This window comes from Podarcis liolepis, assembly GCF_965112155.1.
Source record: "Podarcis liolepis genome assembly, chromosome: 1".
Classification (NCBI taxonomy): Eukaryota; Metazoa; Chordata; class Lepidosauria; order Squamata; family Lacertidae; genus Podarcis; species Podarcis liolepis.
The window spans coordinates 7707966-7725605 of NC_139554.1; the positions used below are offsets into that span (position 1 = coordinate 7707966).

General features: G+C 44.8%; 4 protein-coding genes and 1 long non-coding RNA gene across 21 annotated transcripts in view; 3 read left to right on the forward strand and 2 right to left on the reverse strand.

Annotated features, from left to right (window-relative positions):
- Nucleotides 1-2527, forward strand: part of ARID4A (AT-rich interaction domain 4A) — a 69073-nt gene extending 66546 nt beyond the window's left edge. For all 5 annotated transcript variants that reach the window (XM_083517089.1, XM_083517087.1, XM_083517091.1 and 2 more), the window contains one exon: nucleotides 632-2527. In XM_083517089.1, the coding sequence (XP_083373215.1) occupies nucleotides 632-735 (104 nt within the window). In that variant the 3' untranslated portion in view covers nucleotides 736-2527. The remainder of the gene's footprint in view (nucleotides 1-631) is intronic.
- Nucleotides 929-6648, reverse strand: LOC310686081. Its single transcript, XR_014515710.1, has 2 exons — nucleotides 6548-6648; nucleotides 929-5391 (listed from the first exon to the last, which is right to left on the reverse strand). It is a non-coding gene; the product is annotated as an uncharacterized lncRNA (long non-coding RNA).
- Nucleotides 6649-6711: 63 nt separating this feature from the next.
- On the forward strand, nucleotides 6712-12316 carry TOMM20L (translocase of outer mitochondrial membrane 20 like). Its single transcript, XM_083520391.1, has 5 exons — nucleotides 6712-6877; nucleotides 8186-8229; nucleotides 9474-9555; nucleotides 10935-11077; nucleotides 12128-12316. Exons 1-5 carry the CDS (start codon nucleotides 6745-6747, stop codon nucleotides 12170-12172), a joined length of 447 nt encoding a protein of 148 aa, XP_083376517.1. The 5' UTR covers nucleotides 6712-6744; the 3' UTR covers nucleotides 12173-12316.
- Nucleotides 12254-16313, reverse strand: TIMM9 (translocase of inner mitochondrial membrane 9). 4 transcript variants are annotated; one of them, XM_083458668.1, is made up of 4 exons: nucleotides 16212-16313; nucleotides 14793-14856; nucleotides 13505-13600; nucleotides 12254-12830 (listed from the first exon to the last, which is right to left on the reverse strand). In XM_083458668.1, exons 2-4 carry the CDS (start codon nucleotides 14829-14831, stop codon nucleotides 12696-12698), a joined length of 270 nt encoding a protein of 89 aa, XP_083314794.1. In that variant the 5' UTR covers nucleotides 14832-14856; nucleotides 16212-16313; the 3' UTR covers nucleotides 12254-12695. The 4 variants fall into 4 exon arrangements, with proteins under 4 accessions (XP_083314794.1, XP_083314797.1, XP_083314795.1 ...); XM_083458671.1 differs by having other exon boundaries at nucleotides 16207-16270; XM_083458669.1 differs by having other exon boundaries at nucleotides 16152-16228.
- A 197-nt stretch (nucleotides 16314-16510) lies between these two features.
- KIAA0586 overlaps nucleotides 16511-17640 on the forward strand; it is a 76676-nt gene continuing 75546 nt past the window's right edge. For 8 of the 10 annotated variants that reach the window (XM_083516869.1, XM_083516874.1, XM_083516871.1 and 5 more), the window contains exon 1: nucleotides 16545-16758. The gene's annotated coding sequence lies outside the window, so the exon portion shown is untranslated. Of the gene's footprint in view, nucleotides 16759-17640 lie in introns of all 10 variants that reach the window. The other 2 variants (XM_083516876.1, XM_083516875.1) reach the window with 2 other exon arrangements.

The following is a 17640-nucleotide window of genomic DNA, read 5'->3' on the forward strand; positions in this document are numbered from 1 at the left end:
CCACAAGGTTGTTTCCAGCCCCTCCTCTGCATGTGTGCCCCATTTGGCACAACATAGTTTGTCATAGTTTGAGGGCTTGCTTTAGAGCAGAGGGTCCTGCAGTCTTCCAGACGATGTTGGAAAACAACATCCACTGCTGTCCGTTGGCAATACTGGTTGGAGTTTGGAGTACACAGCTGGAAGGCCAAGCAGGTTCCCCACATCTCCGTTAGGCATTAACAGGCCTAGATTCCAATTAACAGTGAGAAAAGCTGGTTCAAGAGTTGGCAGTACCTGGCAGTATTCAAATGAGTGACTTTGGGGGGATAGCTTGTTTTCTCCTGCTCTGGAAAGTAGGACTTGAACTAATGGCTTCAGGTTACAAGAAAGGAGATTACGACTAAACATCAGGACATCAGTCCAAGCTGTTTGACAGTGGAACGGTCTCCCTTGGAAGGTGGTGAACTCCCCTTCCTTGGAGGTTTTTAAGCAGAGGTTGGATGGCCACCTGTCATGGATGCTTTAGCTGAGATTCCTGCATTTCAGGGGGTTGGACTGGATGACCCTGGGGATCACCAAAAGTACAGTGATCACCTACGTATATTGGTAAAAGGGTGTGTTAATGCTTTTTGTTTTTTGTTTTTTTTAACAGTGTCTCACACAGGAGCTTCCATGTCCTCTGCCTCTTCAGACACTGGAATGAGTCCTTCGTCCTCCTCTCCTCCACAGAACGTGCTTGCTGTTGAATGCAGGTGATACTGGTCTCCTCTGCCTTGTGCAGCAAGTTGCTGCCATGGACAGAAATCCCGAAATACCATAGAAAGCACTCAACTGGTTTGACATTGCCAAGTATATTCTGTATACTCTTCCACTGCTGGACTGTGTCTGTCTCTTCTCCTCATACCCCTCCCTCCATCTTGTCATTGTGGATTTTTTTATTTTAAAAAAAACTTTATTGTGGATATTAATTAAGCTAATTGGCAACTGAAGGTTTGTGGGTGCACTTGGACACCTCTGTCTTTGTGCTTATTTTTTGTTTTTTGTTTTTTTGTTTTGGTTAAAACAGAAAAGGGGCACTTAATCAAATTTGGAAACTTGGATAGCCAATGAAGCATTTGAGTGCTATTAGGAAATTCTTTTTTTTTTTTTAAAGGAGCAAGTGCACCAAACAGTCATCAAAATAGGTTAATCAGAAAATGGAATTATTGCTGCACTTTTTTCACCAAGCTGTATCTTAATCCTGAGTGAGAGTCCCTTTTCCCCCCCTTTCTTTTCTTTTTGGAGAAGCACTTGCTGTACAGACCTGCCAAAGTGTGTATTCAGCAATGTTCCCAATTTTAATGGTGTAAATTGGACAAAATAAATTGTGAAAGGAAGCGTAGTTGACTGGAAACTACCGTTGTAATGAGTCTTCCACTTTTTATAGGATTTTTGAGCACACGATTATGCAAATATTTTAATGTTTAATGTTTACAGTGGAATCGTGAATAGGTTTTCAGTGGACTATCTTATCCCTTGACAAAAGTATTTTGTCTTTTTTTCTATGTAATTTCAGAGTTTTTATTTTGTTACAAAAAGGCAAAAAATAAAATATATAACAATGAAGTTATTTAACAAGATTTCTAAAGCTGAATTTTTTTGTGTAAAATAAGGTATCTTGCAACTTGTTAAATATATTTATTCAGACATTGGATGTTGTATTTTTATGTATTTTTAAAAAAATATTAATAAAATTGGGGAGAAAAAGTCTAAGTTAGGTTCACTCTTTCAATAAAATATACCTGTCACTTAAAATCATATACAGGTGGCTTCATGTACCATACCTGTATGTGAAGTGGTTTTGTCTGTTCAATCTTCCACAGTGTAAAACTATAATCTGGCATCTGGATTAAACTCTATCCTGTCTTGAAAACTTTGGCAATCCTAGTACTTCTGTTGCTTTTGAGGAACAAATCTTTGGTTACCCTTACAATGCTTTTGTCACACTTTCTTATTTGCTGTACTGTTGAAATCAGTTTTCTATCTGCCAAAGTTGATGAGCATAATTGAGAAGAGTTAAAATGACTGTTTCGGCTATGGATTGTCCCACAGACTGAAAACAGTTTGTAAATAACTTTCCCAAAATCATGTATTTAAGACAGTTTGCATATACATTGTGTATAAAGTGATTTTTTAATCAATTTTTTAAAATTCACCTTTGTACATTGAAAAGGGGTTTTCTGCCTTTTCCATGTTAATATACTGTAGAGTTATAACTCAGATTCTCTAGACTGTCAGGATATTAAAGGTTCACAAAACCTGAAGGTCTTGAGTGAGAGACTCCAGTGAAATGGTCATGTAGCTAAAGCCTGGTGTCTCTTGCAGGTTCCATTTTATCAGTTTCTCAACTTATGATTCCAGTTCCTTCCATTTTCACAGAGATCTAAAGGAAAAAGTACTCTTGTAAAAATGCACTTTTTCTGTCTTTTTCTTAAGCAGAGCTATTTCAATGTATGATACAAATGAAGCTCAATGAAGAGCATTAATAAAGGTTATGTTTTTAAACATAGGCTTTATTTTATTTTTAACTGATTTTGTAAAACTGCCATCATGTCCAAACAATAGATAATGGCTTCATAATGTGCTGTAAAGATTCTTCGAAGCAAACTTGGATCATATATTTTAATAATAAAAGAAGTTATCATTATGATAAAAACTTGGTCAGATGTAATCATGCTTAATATTGCTTTCAGCAACTATTAATCTGAGCCTAAAACCATTTTACTTTGTTGTAAAATTAATACCCTGTTCTTCAGTGGCCAAGAAACAGAGACACGTTCTCAAATATTTATCCTTTATCGGATACCTTGAGCAAGCTAGATGCGTTTAAATTGCAAAATGCTTTAAAGTGCTGGCGAACACTTTGGATTATAGCAGTTCATTAGAACACTCAACAAGAGATTGACCTTAGCTGTTGTGAAAATATTATGAAAATGAAGTTGGGTAAAACTGAACAGTTGTAGTCCAACTAAAAAGGCTGAAAAGGTTTATCCTCTCTGGGGATCGCTACTAATGTGTGTAGTTTATCCAAAGCTGGGTGAACAGCTTTAATAGGATGGTATTACTCTACAAAAATTTGCTTCTCAAAACAATTAGACGTTGAACAAAGCTCCAGTTGTGGGACTAGATAAAGCAGGGTAGCTATATAGATATATTTTTTAAATGCTGTAATTTTGTGCTTCTGAAACTAGCTTTTTAAGAAAAACTAGCTGAATAGCCCAAAACCATAGTACGCTACAAAATCATTTAAAACTACTCTTCAGGATCAGTGTTAAATAAAATGGAGGAGGGGAAAAACACTGGATATCATATTAAGGCTTCCAAGTCTGCAGTTAGAAGGCTAAGTTGGAGTGAGAAGGTGTTGGGCAGAAACCTTGTTTAAAAGATTTTTATCCTGCCCTTCATCTCAGGTGGGTTATAGCAAGCCAAGTAAAATATAAAGAGTAAAACTCAGTATGCCCACACTAAAACATGGTTTAAAATTCAGAATATTCAGCACAGACAAAAACTACTATGCACAGCTCATAGCTGGGTCCCAAGTTGCATTAAAGTCAGTACAGTGGTATCTCGGGTTAATTACTTAATTCGTTCTGGAGGTCCGTACTTAACCTGAAACTGTTCTTAACCTGAAGCACCACTTTAGCTAATGGGGCCACCTGCTGCTGCTGCACCGCTGGAGCACGATTTCTGTTCTCAACTTGAAGCAAAGTTTTTAACCTGAAGCACTATTTCTGGGTTACCGGAGTCTGCAACCTGAAGTTTATGTAACCTGAAGTGTATGTAACCTGAGGTACCACTGTACCTTAAATTGGTCTCTGTGACATGGCAGATGATTCAGGATTAGTGTTGAACGTACCTGGGCTGCCGGCCTGTTAGCACCCTGCTTTCACATTCAGGTAGAGCACATGACAGCTGTCAAATTGAGACGCGACCTGGGCTTGAATAACTGGCCAAGCTTTTCTGTCCAGGAATGGCTGTAGCTGGTGTAGCAGCAAGAGCTGGCAAGAGGCACTCATGTCACAGAGGCCACCTGAGACTCCTTTGACAAGGTGGGATCCAGAATGTTTCCTAAACTGGATACTTTGGATACTTTAGGGGGAGTGTGCAATGCAACTCGGAACAGCCTGTGCAACAAATAACCAGATCCAGGAACCAGCAGGTTACAGCACCCATCTGGTCAGGATCCCCACTTCAGTTTAGTCACTGATAGACAATTGGAGAGGGAAGCATAGACCAGAGAGCAGCCTGCATCCATCAAACACAATGTGGGGAGTGGCTCCAAGTGCTTAATTCCAGCTGGAAGCTTCCAGGAAGCCCAGAGAGAGAAAACACGAGGGCAAAAGAGAGTGAAATGCTTGCTCTTTTGACTTTGCCAGGTTCATAAGGGATAAAGACGAAGCCGCTTTGAACTTCATGGAGCAAAGGTGTCCCTCTTGGCAACCCCATCTCTGCAAGGTAGTGGTTTGGTTCTGCAGCGGTGCCTAAATACTATATTGTCACTCACAAAGCGCTTAAAATTCTATATTGGGACTAAAAGGATTGTGCAACTGAGAATCGGTCCATTCGTGCACCGGATTGTCTCTAGAGAGCCCTGTGGTGTGGGTGCTTCCTCCTCCCCACCCAACCCCTGGTAGTCAGTGGTATACTGCCTCTGCCCCTTGCCATTTACTTTGGCAAGGGTGCAGGGGCCTACCAGCCCATCAGAAGCCCCCATCATCCAGAAGCACAAAGCAAAATAAAATGTTAAATCTATTTTATACACTTGCTTCCCTTCCTGTTCTGACACTTTCCTCTCCTCCTTCCCTGTCCCCCAGCCAGAAATCCAGGCACCGCTTCCAAACGTTTGTCAAATCAGTGGTGGCTCCAGAAAAATAATTTGTGGGGTGCAAAAGGGGCAAAGTTGTGTCCCACATGAGAGCCAGTGGTGGTGTGCAGCGGTTCTAGAGTGCCGTACTGGGACCTGGGAGAGAGTCCAGGGTTCAAATCCTACCCCACAAAGCTCACTGGCTATGGGGGCCAGTCACAGCCTAACCTACCTCGTGCCGGATTTACATATAAGCTAAACAAGCTATAGCTCAGGGCCCTACTCTCTTGGGGCCCCCAAAAAAATTAAAGGGAAAAAACCTGGATGTACATTTCCCAAATATAAGGTACAAAACAAATACAGTGGTACCGCTGGTTGCGAACAGGATCTGTTCCGGAGGCCCGTTCGCAACATGAAAATCCCGCAACCTGAAGCGCCGTATCTGTGCAGGTGCGCAGCGTGATTTGAGACTTGTGCACATGCGCAAAGCATGCTTTACCATTTCTGTGCATGCGGCGAAACCCGGAAGTAACCCTTTCCGGTACTTCCGGGTCGCCACGGGATGCAACCTGAAAAAACATGAAGCAAACGTAACATGAGGTATGACTAAAATAAAACCTACATACAGCAACAGTGTTTTGAGTTGTGTAGGCCCCTATGATGTAAGTCATGGTCCCTGCCTGCTAACCTGATCCCTAACATATCACTGGTTTGCTCATTTCTATATATAGGGTGCCTACATTCTGCATGAACAACATGTGCAAATGGCTTTAGATACATACCTATTAGGTCAGTGATGGCCAAACTTGGCCCTCCAGCTGTTTTAGGACTACAATTCCCATCATCCCTGACCACTGACCCTGTTAGCCAGGGAGATAGGAGCTGTAGTCCCAAAACAGCTGGAGGGCCAAGTTCGGCCATCACTGTATTAGGTCCATAAATGACCATATAGCATATATTCAACACAAAGAAATGCGACAATTTCTTGTTGACAGAGGACAGCTGGACATATAGCGGGCCCCATTACCTTCAGTAGCTTAGGGCCTCATCAGACCTAAATCTGGCCATGCCTCACAGGGTTGTTGTGGGAAATTAAGTGAAGTTCCTTGAGCTCAGATGGGGGGGGTAGGTAGGTTATGACAGTGGCGTAGCGTGGGGGGTGCCAGGGGTGCCGGCCGCACCGGGCGCAACATCTGGGGGGGGGCGGATCTGGAGCTCCACCTACAGCCCAAGGAGAGGAGGGGGCGGGGAGGCGCCCGAGGGGAGGGGGCTCCGCAAATAATAAATTTAATAAATTCCTGCTGAGCCTTTGGGGGGGATCCTTGGCTCCTTCGCTCGCCCCCAGCCCCAGTGGCGTAGTGTGGGGGGGTGCAGGGGGGCCGGGCGCAACATCTGGGGGGCGCACGCTCGCACTCGAGTGCTAAAATCCACGGGTTGGGGGCGCAAATTACTTGCCTTGCCCCGGGTGCTGACAACCCACGCTACGCCACTGGGTTATGAATGCCATAATTAATAAAACTCCTGAAAGGGAAAACAAGAGTGTATTTTTCACAAAGAGGAGCCTGTGCAGTTTTAAAATCCCCCCTTAGCCCCCTTGGGCGAGTCAATTTCTCAGCCTGACCTTCCTCAGGGTTGTTGTGAAGGTAAAATGGGGCAGGACTGGAGGGAAGGTGGGACATAAATGCCGATCAATCAATCAATCAATCAATCACCCAAGGCTGTTACCATTATTCATCTTTCCTTTCTATACCAACCGCTTTCTATATTTAAGGGGAAACCTCGAAGCGGTTCGCAGCGCCTTAAAGCCACTGAGGAGACTTAATTGTGTGAGAGAAGAAGAGAGAGACGCGCCGCCGCCGCCGCCGCCTCGCCTCCCTCCTTCCCTCTCTCCCCTGCGGTCGGCAACGGGCGCCTGGGCGGCCATGGAGCGCTGGGCGTGGCGGGCGCTGCCGTGGCTGGTGGCGGGCGCCTGCGGCCTGGCCGTGCTGGGCTACTGCCTCTACTTCGACCACCGGCGCCGCAGCGCGCCCGACTTCAAGCGGAGGCTGAGGGAGAGTGAGTGGCGGCGGAGGCCTCGCCTTCGCCTCAGGGGAAAGAGGGAGGAGGAGGAGGAGCCGCCGCCGGGAACTAGGCCCATCCCCGGCCAGGAGGCTGCCGGACTACAACTCCCATCAGCCCCAGCCGGCGTGGCCAGCGGAGGAGGAGGGTGGGAGTTGTAGTCCAGAGGCCTCGGGAGAGAATTAGGCTTGCGAAGGCGTTGGGCCTTACGCAGATACCCTTCCTGGCCCGTTTAGGCAACCGTCTTAATCAGGCGTAGGCAACCTGGGCCCTCCAGGTGTTTTGGGACTACAGTTCCCATCATCCCTGGCCACTGGCCCTGTTAGCTAGGGATCATGGGAGTTGTAGGCCAAAAACATCTGGAGGGCCGAGGTTGCCTATGCCTGGTCTTAATCAACACTTTTTTTGGGGGGGGGAAACCCTCCCTGCGAGGTAGTCCTACGACTCCATTTCCTAGCACATCTTTTCCTCCAAGGAATTTGAGGTGGAAGGCATACTCCTTTCCCCATATGGGTGGTAGGTTTCAGGGTGGTCCTCCTGTGCTGCTCCAGACATTTGGTCCACACATCTATGTATGTGCTTGGTTGGAACATTTATGAACATTTATTATTATTATTATTATTATTATTATTATTATTATGTCATACCTCGGGTTACGGATGCTTCAGGTTGTGCATTTTCGGGTTATGGACGCGCCGAAACCCAGAAGTACCGGAACAGGTTACTGTTCCGGGTTTCGGCACATGCGCAGAAGCAGCGCTGCGGGTTACGAACACTGCGGATTGCGAATGTGCCTCCTGCACGGATCACGTTCGCAACCTGAGTGTCCACTGTATAAGACCTTAATTTTTTTATTTCAATACACTGAAATGTTTAACGGTTTCAAGTGTCCTTGGATCTTCCTGCCACACTGGCCACGCTCTCCTGCCATGCACGTTGAGAACCACTGTTCAAGGGTTTCAGGCAAGAGTCTTTTCACGATATACCTGGAGATCCCAGGATATTTGGCATGCAAGGGTGCATTCTATGACTTGCATATTAATCTAATCACCATGTTCGCCTTTCTGTGGTTGTAAAGCAAGGGGAGTGTTTGCTTTGCTTTGCTTTGTTGGTCAGCAGTATGCTACAGTGAAGGCACACATAATTGTCCTAGAAGGTTATCAGCACTGCAGAATTGCACCCATCAGCTTTAACGTTTGCAATGGTTGGCAGGCAGGCAGCCGCAATGATGCTAGTTGAGTTTAAACATGTCACAGCTCCGGGCTGTTAATTGTGGATACTGACTATTCCATGTTACTCTTACAGAAAGAAGAAAAGAGTGTGAAAAGGCAAAAAAGCAGGATGCAAAGGTGAAAAATTATGTTTGGTTTCCCCGACATGTTTGGTTTCCCCGACATGGCACCACGGCACTCTCAGACACGCCCCCCCCATCTCTCAAAAAGTTTAATTTTTGAAAAACAAAAATTGCTTGTGAAAATTGGACTCTAGTATGATCAAAATAATTCCACCAGCCACAGGATGGGAACCCATTTTATAAAAAGTATACTGTCATTTTTATTTTCAATATGACAATAGCACCCAGTAGCTACAGGATTTATTTTGCAGAATCTTAGCAGATCCTTGGGAATCTTTTTGCATTTAATTTTTTTAATAAAGTGATAGGCTTTGTGGTTCGATAATATGGTAGGGAATGGAAAATTGGGGTAGAGGATTTTTAGACACGCTGTATTTGACTGCAGATAATTTGAAGTCTGAATCATTTTGTCAATTTTCATAATTTCTATAGCAATTTTTCAGAAACAGCCAGATTTTGGGGAACAGTATTGGAATAGAAATGTAATAGAACGTCTGGGTAAAGATAGTTCAGTCAGTAAAGCATGAGACTTGTGATCTCAAGGTTATGGGGTGGGCAAAATATTCCTGCATTGCAGGGGGTTGGAATCGATTCCCCTTAGATCTATGAAATACATTAAGGCTGCACACCTAGGAATAAGTCTCCCTGAATTAAGGGAGGGTTTTACTTCTGATTAGACTGCATAGGCTTGCACTGTAGTTTTTGTTGACAATGACATGCAAGTAATGAACATGCATATTAGTTGTGATCCTTCAGCTAAGAATGAAAGTCTTACACAGCTTTTAAAAATTCCAATTCTGACCCATTCTCTAAGTCAGGGGTGGGGATTGTATTAATCTTTGAAGGCCACGTCACAAATACATGGCAAGTGCTTCTGTAATGGTGGCTGGTCCTGTAGATATTTCAGTTTCATATGACAGTTTCAGATAATGATATTAATTTTGCTGAATGTTGAAATATTGGTTGAATAATCTGGAAATAGTTCTGCAACTGCATAGGCTGTTTACATGCTGCTGCACATGGAGTCTTCCAAGACTGAAGCCCTGTTACACTCAGTGGGTTTACGTACTTAGAAAAATAAGGGCTTCTGCAGAAATGATTCCCAGCACTTAACGCTTAATCTTAGAAAAAGACATTTTTGTTTTGTTTTACATTACACCCTTCATTCTCATTAGCCCTCAAACTGATTAGCCAATGCTCCTTTTTGTTAAGCTGAAAATATGTTTGTGATACCCTTAGTTATGTGAGATGAAAGATACTGCAAAGCTACAAGAGTTCTTTCTGGAAGAGATACAGTTGGGACAGGAGTGGCTGGCAAGAGGTAAGGACAAGAGGAACTGGCTTTTGTGGAATATGCATATATGTGTAGACACACAGAGAGACTATAAATTGCCTGAAAATTATCCATTTCTATTGCCACTTAGGTGGGCAGTAGTAAAAAAAAGGTAAAGGTAAAGGACCTCTGGATGGTTAGGTCCAGTCAAAGGCGACTGTGGGGTGCTGTGCATCTTGTTTCAGGCCGAGGGAGCCGGCGTTTGTCCGCAGACAGCTTTCCAGGTCATGTGGCCAACATGACTAAACTGCTTCTGGCGCAATGGGACACCGTGACAGGTGCCAGAGTGCATGGAAACACTGTTTACCTTCCTGCCACAGCGGCACCTATTTATCTAGTTGCACTGGTGTGCTCTCAAACTGTTAGGTTGGCAGAAGCTGGGACAGCACAACAGGAGCTCACCCCGTCGCAGGTATTTGAACTGCTGACCTTCTAATCAGCAAGCCCTAGAAGCTCAGTGGTTTAGACCATTAGCACAGATGAGCCTCATGATCTTTTTAACGCACTTCAGGCAAATTCATAGCTGTCTGCTGTTGCTGTTTGCGAAAGGCATCTTGTGTTAACCATACAAAGCTGAATTGAAAGTTTCTGTTCCTGAATACTGAGCAAAATACGGTAGATCTGCTACGATGTCACTGGTTTCCCCTCAAGGCTTGACAGTACAGAATAAAGAATTTAAATGCACATGAAATCACAACTGAGAGAATTGACATTTCCCTTCAGAAGTAGCTCCGAATTACAGAAAAGACAATGCCTTTATTTGTTGCATTTATGTAATCCATTCTGGGACTGCTTGGTGAAGGGCAGACTCCAACTGCACATAATACATAGTTTGGGACAATATTGATTTCCGATGACCTCTGCCACTTGTGGGTTGCATCCAGTTACTGATACTTGGAGTAAAGCCTTTACTGAAATTGGTGCAATTTTTAAAAACCCTGAGCAAAAAGAGGGTGCTTTTTCCTTCCACTGATCCTTTCACCTGCTACAATATGTAGGAATAGGGCAGCCATACCTCCGGAATTTCCCGGACATAGCCGGGATTCGGCCCCCACAAACAGCATCACTTAATCACTTAAATGTGTCTAAGCTCAACATCTTTTGTGTCCGGATTTTCAGTTTTTGAAACACGGCAACCCTATGTGGGAATATGTTTTTGTCCCATAGTAGATGGGGTGGATGAAGGGAGCAGAGGAGGGTGGGCTGCAGCGTCTTGTGCCTCAGAGTATTTGAGAGGTTCAGATAGCTACAATTAGTAGCTGAGCTTGTGGGAGCACTAAGAGGTTGATGGTACATGGAGTGCAAATGCTTACTGTAGTTCCAAGGATCACAAATACCTGAGTTTTAGGAGTCTGAATCAATTACAGGAGAACACAACAAGAGCATCGAACACCTTGCCAATGCCATTGCCGTGTGCACACATCCAAACCAGCTAATGTACGTCTTGAAGCACACTCTACCCCCCCATATATTTGAGATGCTTCTGCACAACATTCCATACGCAGTGCAAGTAGGTAGACTTTGTTCACTTTGGAAACGCAGGTGAATGTTGTACAGGAGGCACTGTCTAACCAGAATGGTGTTCAGACATAAGAGAATTTGCCATTCGTGGCTTGTACAGAACCTTGAGATTTCTGTACGTTGCCATGCTGCGACTTGTTTAATTATTACCACAGGCAGGCAGCTAATTAAAGGCTCAGCTTTATTATTTTTTATTTAAAAAAAGAATTTGGCAGGAAGGAACTCATGCCCAGTAGCAAGGCCTTGGCTCAGCTTGGGGAGAAATGCAATGCGACTTACCATTCTCTGCACTGTGGCAAAAGTGTTTAAAAATGCTGTTTTAGGGCATTGTGTGCTAAAACTAGTACAGTGGTACCTTGGTTTAAGAACAGCCTTGTTTACGAACTATTCGGTTTATGAACTCCACAAAACCAGAAGTAGTGTCCCGGTTTGCGAACTTTTATCTCTGTCTAAGAGCGGAATCCAAACGGTGGAAGGACACCGGCAGCAGGAGGCCTCATTAGGGAAAGTGTGCCTTAGTTTAAGAACGGATTTGGTTTAAGAACAGACTTCCAGAATGGATTAAGTTCGTAAACCAAGGTACCACTGTATTGTGCGATTCAGAACTGAACTTTGCCCCATACTTTGCACTGCAATTTACTTATTTTTTAATATTAAAATCCTACTCTTTTGAGGTGTTAAGCAGGTGCACACTTGCTTAGTTTCAGCAGTGCTGCAGCTTCCGATGTTCCCAAGTCATTCACTGGGCCCACACTGCCACGACTTTAAATAAATTAGAATGTTGTCCATGTTGAACTTCTTGCTTAAATCCAAGTATATTGCTTCCATTAGTCTACTGTGAGTGGTCCACCATTACCCATAAGCTAAAAGACAAAGGGTACCAACACCTTGGGCTGCAAAGGTGAGAAGAAAGATAATAATTGAAGGACATAAATCTGTCCTTGGGAGGGAAATAAGAACATTTTAAAAGTTTCGGAACTCAAAAGTTTAAGTACATAAGTACCCATGCCATTGACATGTTCCCCCCCCTCTCTGCTAGCGGCTTGAGACAGCCCTGAGTGACCAGGATCCTACCGTTGAATGAGAATGTGGCGTCGCACAAGGGGCTACTCTTAAGGCAGGACCTTATGGCAACCTATGATACTTCATTTCCAAAGACTCTCGGTGAAAACAGTAATTTCAATTTATTTTACTTTGATTAAATAAAAAATAAACCTTGCTTTAGACACTTTGGGATATAATTTTTGGACAGCACGCTTGTGTATTAAAAATTAAGTCATTAAGAAACAACAAAAACTAAAATGTAGTTGTTCCCTCCCCATCTTTAACCTAGTGACGGTCAGAAGCAAATCTGTAAGCCTCCAGAAAAAAGGTGGTATCAACATTATTTCAATGCACAATAGAAGACAATCTCGGAACAGACTCCATCAGCTCTGCAGCCACTGCCAACCCCAACTGCAGCGCCTGGTGGTTTCCACAGTTCAGTTGTTTCCTGAGCTCTTCTGTTCCGAGCTGGTGGATGTTGCCGCAGCAGCGGTGGGGACCAATGCACCTTTTGTGCAATGCAATCAACGTTGGCACTCCTTCACAAAGGCAGCCCCTGCCTTTTAGCGAGGCTGGCCAAGAAGTCCTGCTTTGGCAGCCAGCGCTTCATTCTGCTGAATGTGGTACTCCTGAAACCTCATAGATATCCTCTGGGTCATTTTTAAATACTTCTGTAAGCAGTGCTCTGAGCAAGTCATCTATATCAAGAAGGGAGAGATGGGAAGAACCCTGTAGTCACTCACATTTTAAAAAAAATTCAGTAATTTGAACATGGAAATCATTTGCGTTTTCACATTTGAACCTTACCCTATATGAAGTTATCTTCCCATGGCAGTTTTAAGACATACTAATAACATAATGAAAATGTATAATAAACTTTGAGGGTTAAATACACTGCTTCTCTGGGAAAATGGGAAAACTGAACACAAATATGTACCACTTTGCCAAAGCTCCCCTTTTTAGTTTACCACTGAGCTGGAATTTTAACACAACATTGACTCAGTTTCGAAACAAACCCACATTAGGGAAATACATAACGTTTATCTGTCTCTGTCGTTCAGTGCTTTCTTTGCCTTCCAGTGTTTGATGACAATGTGCCATTAACAATTTTGTAGGGCTTCAATCTTTTGAATCATTTTGTCATTCACTCTAGCATTTAACAAATAAGGGAGCTGTGTGAGTGAATATCATGTACCCTTGGACTGATCCAGCAGAGCCCTTTTATTGTTATTCAATCCAATTAATATCTGACCTGAGAGCCACACGAACAGAAGAGCTACATCTCTTTTGAAATGTTTGGTTTAGCTAGCTTTCTTGATTAAATTTACACTGAAGTTCTACCAGGTCCAAAGGGCATAGAATAGTTGCATACCTCTTCTGGCTTGACTTCTCGGCTGGTGAAATCTTTCACACAATCCAGGAAGCAGGTTTCTGTCAATTTGTTATATGTCCCAAGAAATTCCTTGAACTGTTAATAAATCAAGAGAGATCTTCAGAACTAGGCAGATCCTTTATTTTAGGGGTGGGGAATCTCTGTCTGTGGGCCAATCGTGGCCTGGGATGCCATTTTCTTTACACCATATACATTTGCCCATTAGCTGACATCACTGTTGACATCAGCTGATGAGTGTGAGAACCAGGTTTAATCCTGCATTGGCTGCTTGATAGTATTTTTGGCAAGGAACAGGTTTGCACAGCCAAGGCAGAAGGATTTAATCCCTACTCATCAGCTAAATGGTGATTCAAGCCCTGTGCAAAAGCTCCTTTTGTAGCAGCTCATGCATGGGAGATGGCTTTTGGCAAAAAGGCTTTTGGCAGAGGCATTAAGACAGCTCATAAGCTACTATTTGCTAAAAGGCCATCTTAAAGCTTTTTTCAAGTCTCCTCCCTTTTCCATTATGTTCCTGACACTGGACACAGAGAAGGAAGGGGGAGATTTGGAAAAGCCTTTACAAGTCTCCTCATCTAATCCTTCAAGTCCCCAATGCTGGAAACTTAAAAGTGGGAAGAGGGGGAGGCTCGCAAAGCCTTTTCCCCATCTGCCCCCTCCTGCTTCAAGTCCCTGATATTGGGGAACGTAATGGAGGAAGGAGCAAGACTTGGAAAAGCCTTTCTTTCCCTTCCTCCACAGGGTAGAGCTATCCCTCTTGTCTCCCAACAGGGGAGAGAGAAAGCGTCTGGTCTTGTCCCCACTTTATAAGGTAGAAAAGGAAGCCAGCAGGGTTCCCAAACGCCTTCTGCTACTTGGCAAAGCACCAGAACTTAATTCCCACTTTCCCTACAGCAGCAGTAGGTGCAAGGGATTCTGACAGGTGTACAAGGGCTGTTTACCTGTCATTCATTTGCTGGCATAATGATATCATGTGACTGACAGTTGGGTAGTCACCTGCCAAATTTGGTCTGACAGGCCGATCCTGATAAAGACCTGGCCTGTGGAGCCCAAAAGGTTCCTCACTCCTGCTTTATTTGAAGAATTAGCACACAAGGGGTAGGCAGGGGCAACATGCATCCGAGGGAAATGAACTTAACATAGCATATAATGAGCATCAGCTCTGTGCTGATAAATACATTATTACATACAGCTATTAAAACCACACAAATTGCCAAAGTGTTAGGTACACCGACATTTCAAAAGCACCCTTTGGAGCTACAGCATTTACCTGCTTGATCTGATCAGATTCTGATATTTGTCCAGCCATATTTTAGCGCTCAGATAACTGCCACCTAATGTGAACACAAGATGTATACATCAACAATCATTCAGAAATGTTTATGCCTGAAACGTAATACACAGCAGCCTAAATCTTGTTCATTTTTTGGGGGGAATATATGTTCTTGGAAGCCTTTGCTGGCTACTAATACCATTTGAATTATTTTAACTACCCACCTAGCAACTGCTGTTTTATTCCAAATTTTGTAATCCTCTTGTACACAATTTGGTTATTATATATGGAAGGCAGTATACAAATATTGAATATAAATACCCCAAATGAACTAAGAAATACGATGGGAGAACTCTGCTGTAATATACGGTTATGCACAGAAAGAAAAGTATGTGCAATTGTGGGACAGCAATTGTCAGTCAGGTCTCAGGGTGTGGCCTCAAGGCATGTGAGGCCACCACCTTCCTGAAGCAAAGCAGGATCGGGCTTGGATGAGTAACTACCTGGGAACCACATGCATACTGCCTTAAGTTCCATGATGAAAAAAGGTGAAATATCAAATAAATATTGATACATTTTTAAAGTGCCAAATAAATGGGAATGCTTATCATCTTTATCAAGTTTATCTTTGGCAGCCCTGTATGGGTTCTTTCACAAGTTGGGGGGGGGGTTCCCTTTACATGTAAAAAATGTAATACACATGTGCAACACCACACACTCCATAACCACAGCTATGATATGGCAGCAGGTACACATTTTTCACCCATAATTGTCTGAATCAGTGATATCATGTTTGACTTTATTTTTAAGGCAGAGGCTTTGAAATACAGAGATATGCAGCGTACCCAAGGTGGGATTTGAGTTCAGGCTTCCCAGGTGCAAGCCCCCGACCCCACGGCTGCTTAGCTCCCTCCCCAAAGTGAAGGGCATGTAGAGTCAGTTTTTGAGCCAGCCAAGGTCATGCTTCCAACCTTCCCTCCTCCTTAGAGGAGCAGCGCTGGAAGTCAGCAGGGAACTCATAAGCAGGGAACCCATAGGCGCCCCCTCCTGGCTTCTTTCTCCCTCTCCCTTTCACCCCAGGGCTGCCACCTACCCCTGGGTCCAACTACGCCCCTAAGAAGAACCCTGCCCCGGGTTGCTTTGGAAATCCATGCAACCAGAGCTCTCGCGCGGGATTTCCTCTCCCTGTTAAGAGACGCTCCACCTTGCAGATTTACCTTGGGGAAGCCGCTATTAAAGGCACAGGCGCAGTCCTGATTGAAGAAGATGGCAACCCTGTTCAGCGCCTAGGGCCCTAGGGTCTCCCACGCCCTTCCTTTCCCCACAAACTCATCTCCCCCCACAGCCTGCGCTTACCGCAAGCACCGTCTCCCCTCCCCGGGCTCCCCAATGCTCCTTCGCCCCATCTTACATTACCCTCGTGCTGGAGACGAATCAGCGCCGGCGGACTCTAGGATAGCTTTACCTTCCATCTGCCGCGCGGGGTGCGTCGCCCTAAAGGGTCCCCGGCGCCCTCCCCTTTAGACAGTCCCCCCCCCCTCCACACACACCCAAGTCCTACCCCAGCGACGCGAGCCTGACAAACTCGAGAGAGCGGGCGGGGCCTGAGGGCTTCAGCAGGTTAGGCGCGATAATGAGAGAGAGTTTGGGAGGGTGGGGCCGCTTGCGCAGTGGGGTTAGTTTCTACCCGGAACACTTCTTCCCGTGGCACAGACCAAGCGCGGTCGGGCGGGGAAAGAGGCGCGAGAGGGAGGCGCCCGCGTGCGGATGACGGGCGTGGGTTGTGCGCATGCGTGCTTTCCCTTCTCCTTTTAAAATAAGCGGCGCACGCGCGCTTAGCGTCCGGCTTTCTGATTTGTTTTGAAGGCGCAGGAAGGGGCTGGGCTGAATGTGTCCGTTTGGGAGCGGCGGGAGCCCCGGTTGGCGGGGCTGCTGTTACCATGGCAACAGGCGGTGCTTCCCGGTGGGTGGCTGTGAGGAGGGAGGAAGGGAAAGGGAGGGGGGTCTTCTGGGGGGGGGGAGGAGGATGGAAGGTGAGCTCCAGAGAGGCAGAGCTTTGAGGGGGGGGACCCCCCTTCGCCACCTCTTTCCCTGCACCCGATTCTAAATAAATGTAGTATAAATGGGGCACCGGGGGGGGGGGAGGTTATTGTTTTGTGTTCTTTGTGTGCTTCTTTGTGCTGTTATACCGTAATAATAATAATAATAATATAATAATAATAATAATAATAATAATTTATTTATACCCCGCCCATCTGGCTGGGTTTCCCCAGCCACTCTGGGCGGCTTCCAAAAGAATATTAAAATACTGTGACTGCAAGCTGACTTTCCCTGTGATCCTCGGGTGAAGGGGCAGTGTGCAAATCTATAATCTATTTTTTTCTAGAAAATGAGGGGCCAGAACTCACCATTGAACACCTCCTTCTTTTTCTCTTAGAAAGGCAACAGCACACACCTGACAGGCCGTCCGGAACGAAGTTCCAGCGAGTTCTGGCTGGGGGAAAAAAGCCCTGAATCATAATAATAATAATAATAATTTATTATTTATACCCCGCCCATCTGGCTGAGTTTCCGCAGCCACTCTGGGCGGCTCCCAATCAAGTGTTAAAAACAGTACAGCGTTACATATTAAAAACTTCCCTGAACAGGGCTGCCTTAAGATGTCTTCTGAATGTCAGGTAATTATTTATCTCTTTGACATCTGGTGGGAGGGCTTTCCACAGGGCGGGCGCCACTACCGAGAAGGCCCTCTGTCTGGTTCCCTGTAGCCTCACTTCTCGCAATGAGGGAACCGCCAGAAGACCCTCGGCGCTGGATCTCAGTGTCCGGGCTGAACGCTGGGGGT

Coding starts and splice junctions, on each gene's coding strand:
- TOMM20L (XM_083520391.1), top strand. CDS start 6,745: ATGGAGCGCTGGGCGTGGCGGGCGCTGCCGTGGCTGGTGGCGGGCGCC. Junction 8,230..9,473: donor CAAAAAAGCAGGATGCAAAG/GTGAAAAATTAT, acceptor TGATACCCTTAG/TTATGTGAGATGAAAGATAC. Junction 11,078..12,127: donor ACATTCCATACGCAGTGCAA/GTAGGTAGACTT, acceptor CCTCTCTGCTAG/CGGCTTGAGACAGCCCTGAG.
- TIMM9 (XM_083458668.1), bottom strand. CDS start 14,831: ATGGCTGGACAAATATCAGAATCTGATCAGATCAAGCAG. Junction 13,601..14,792: donor AATCTGATCAGATCAAGCAG/GTAAATGCTGTA, acceptor ATTTATTAACAG/TTCAAGGAATTTCTTGGGAC. Junction 12,831..13,504: donor GAGAAGTCAAGCCAGAAGAG/GTATGCAACTAT, acceptor TTCTTGATATAG/ATGACTTGCTCAGAGCACTG.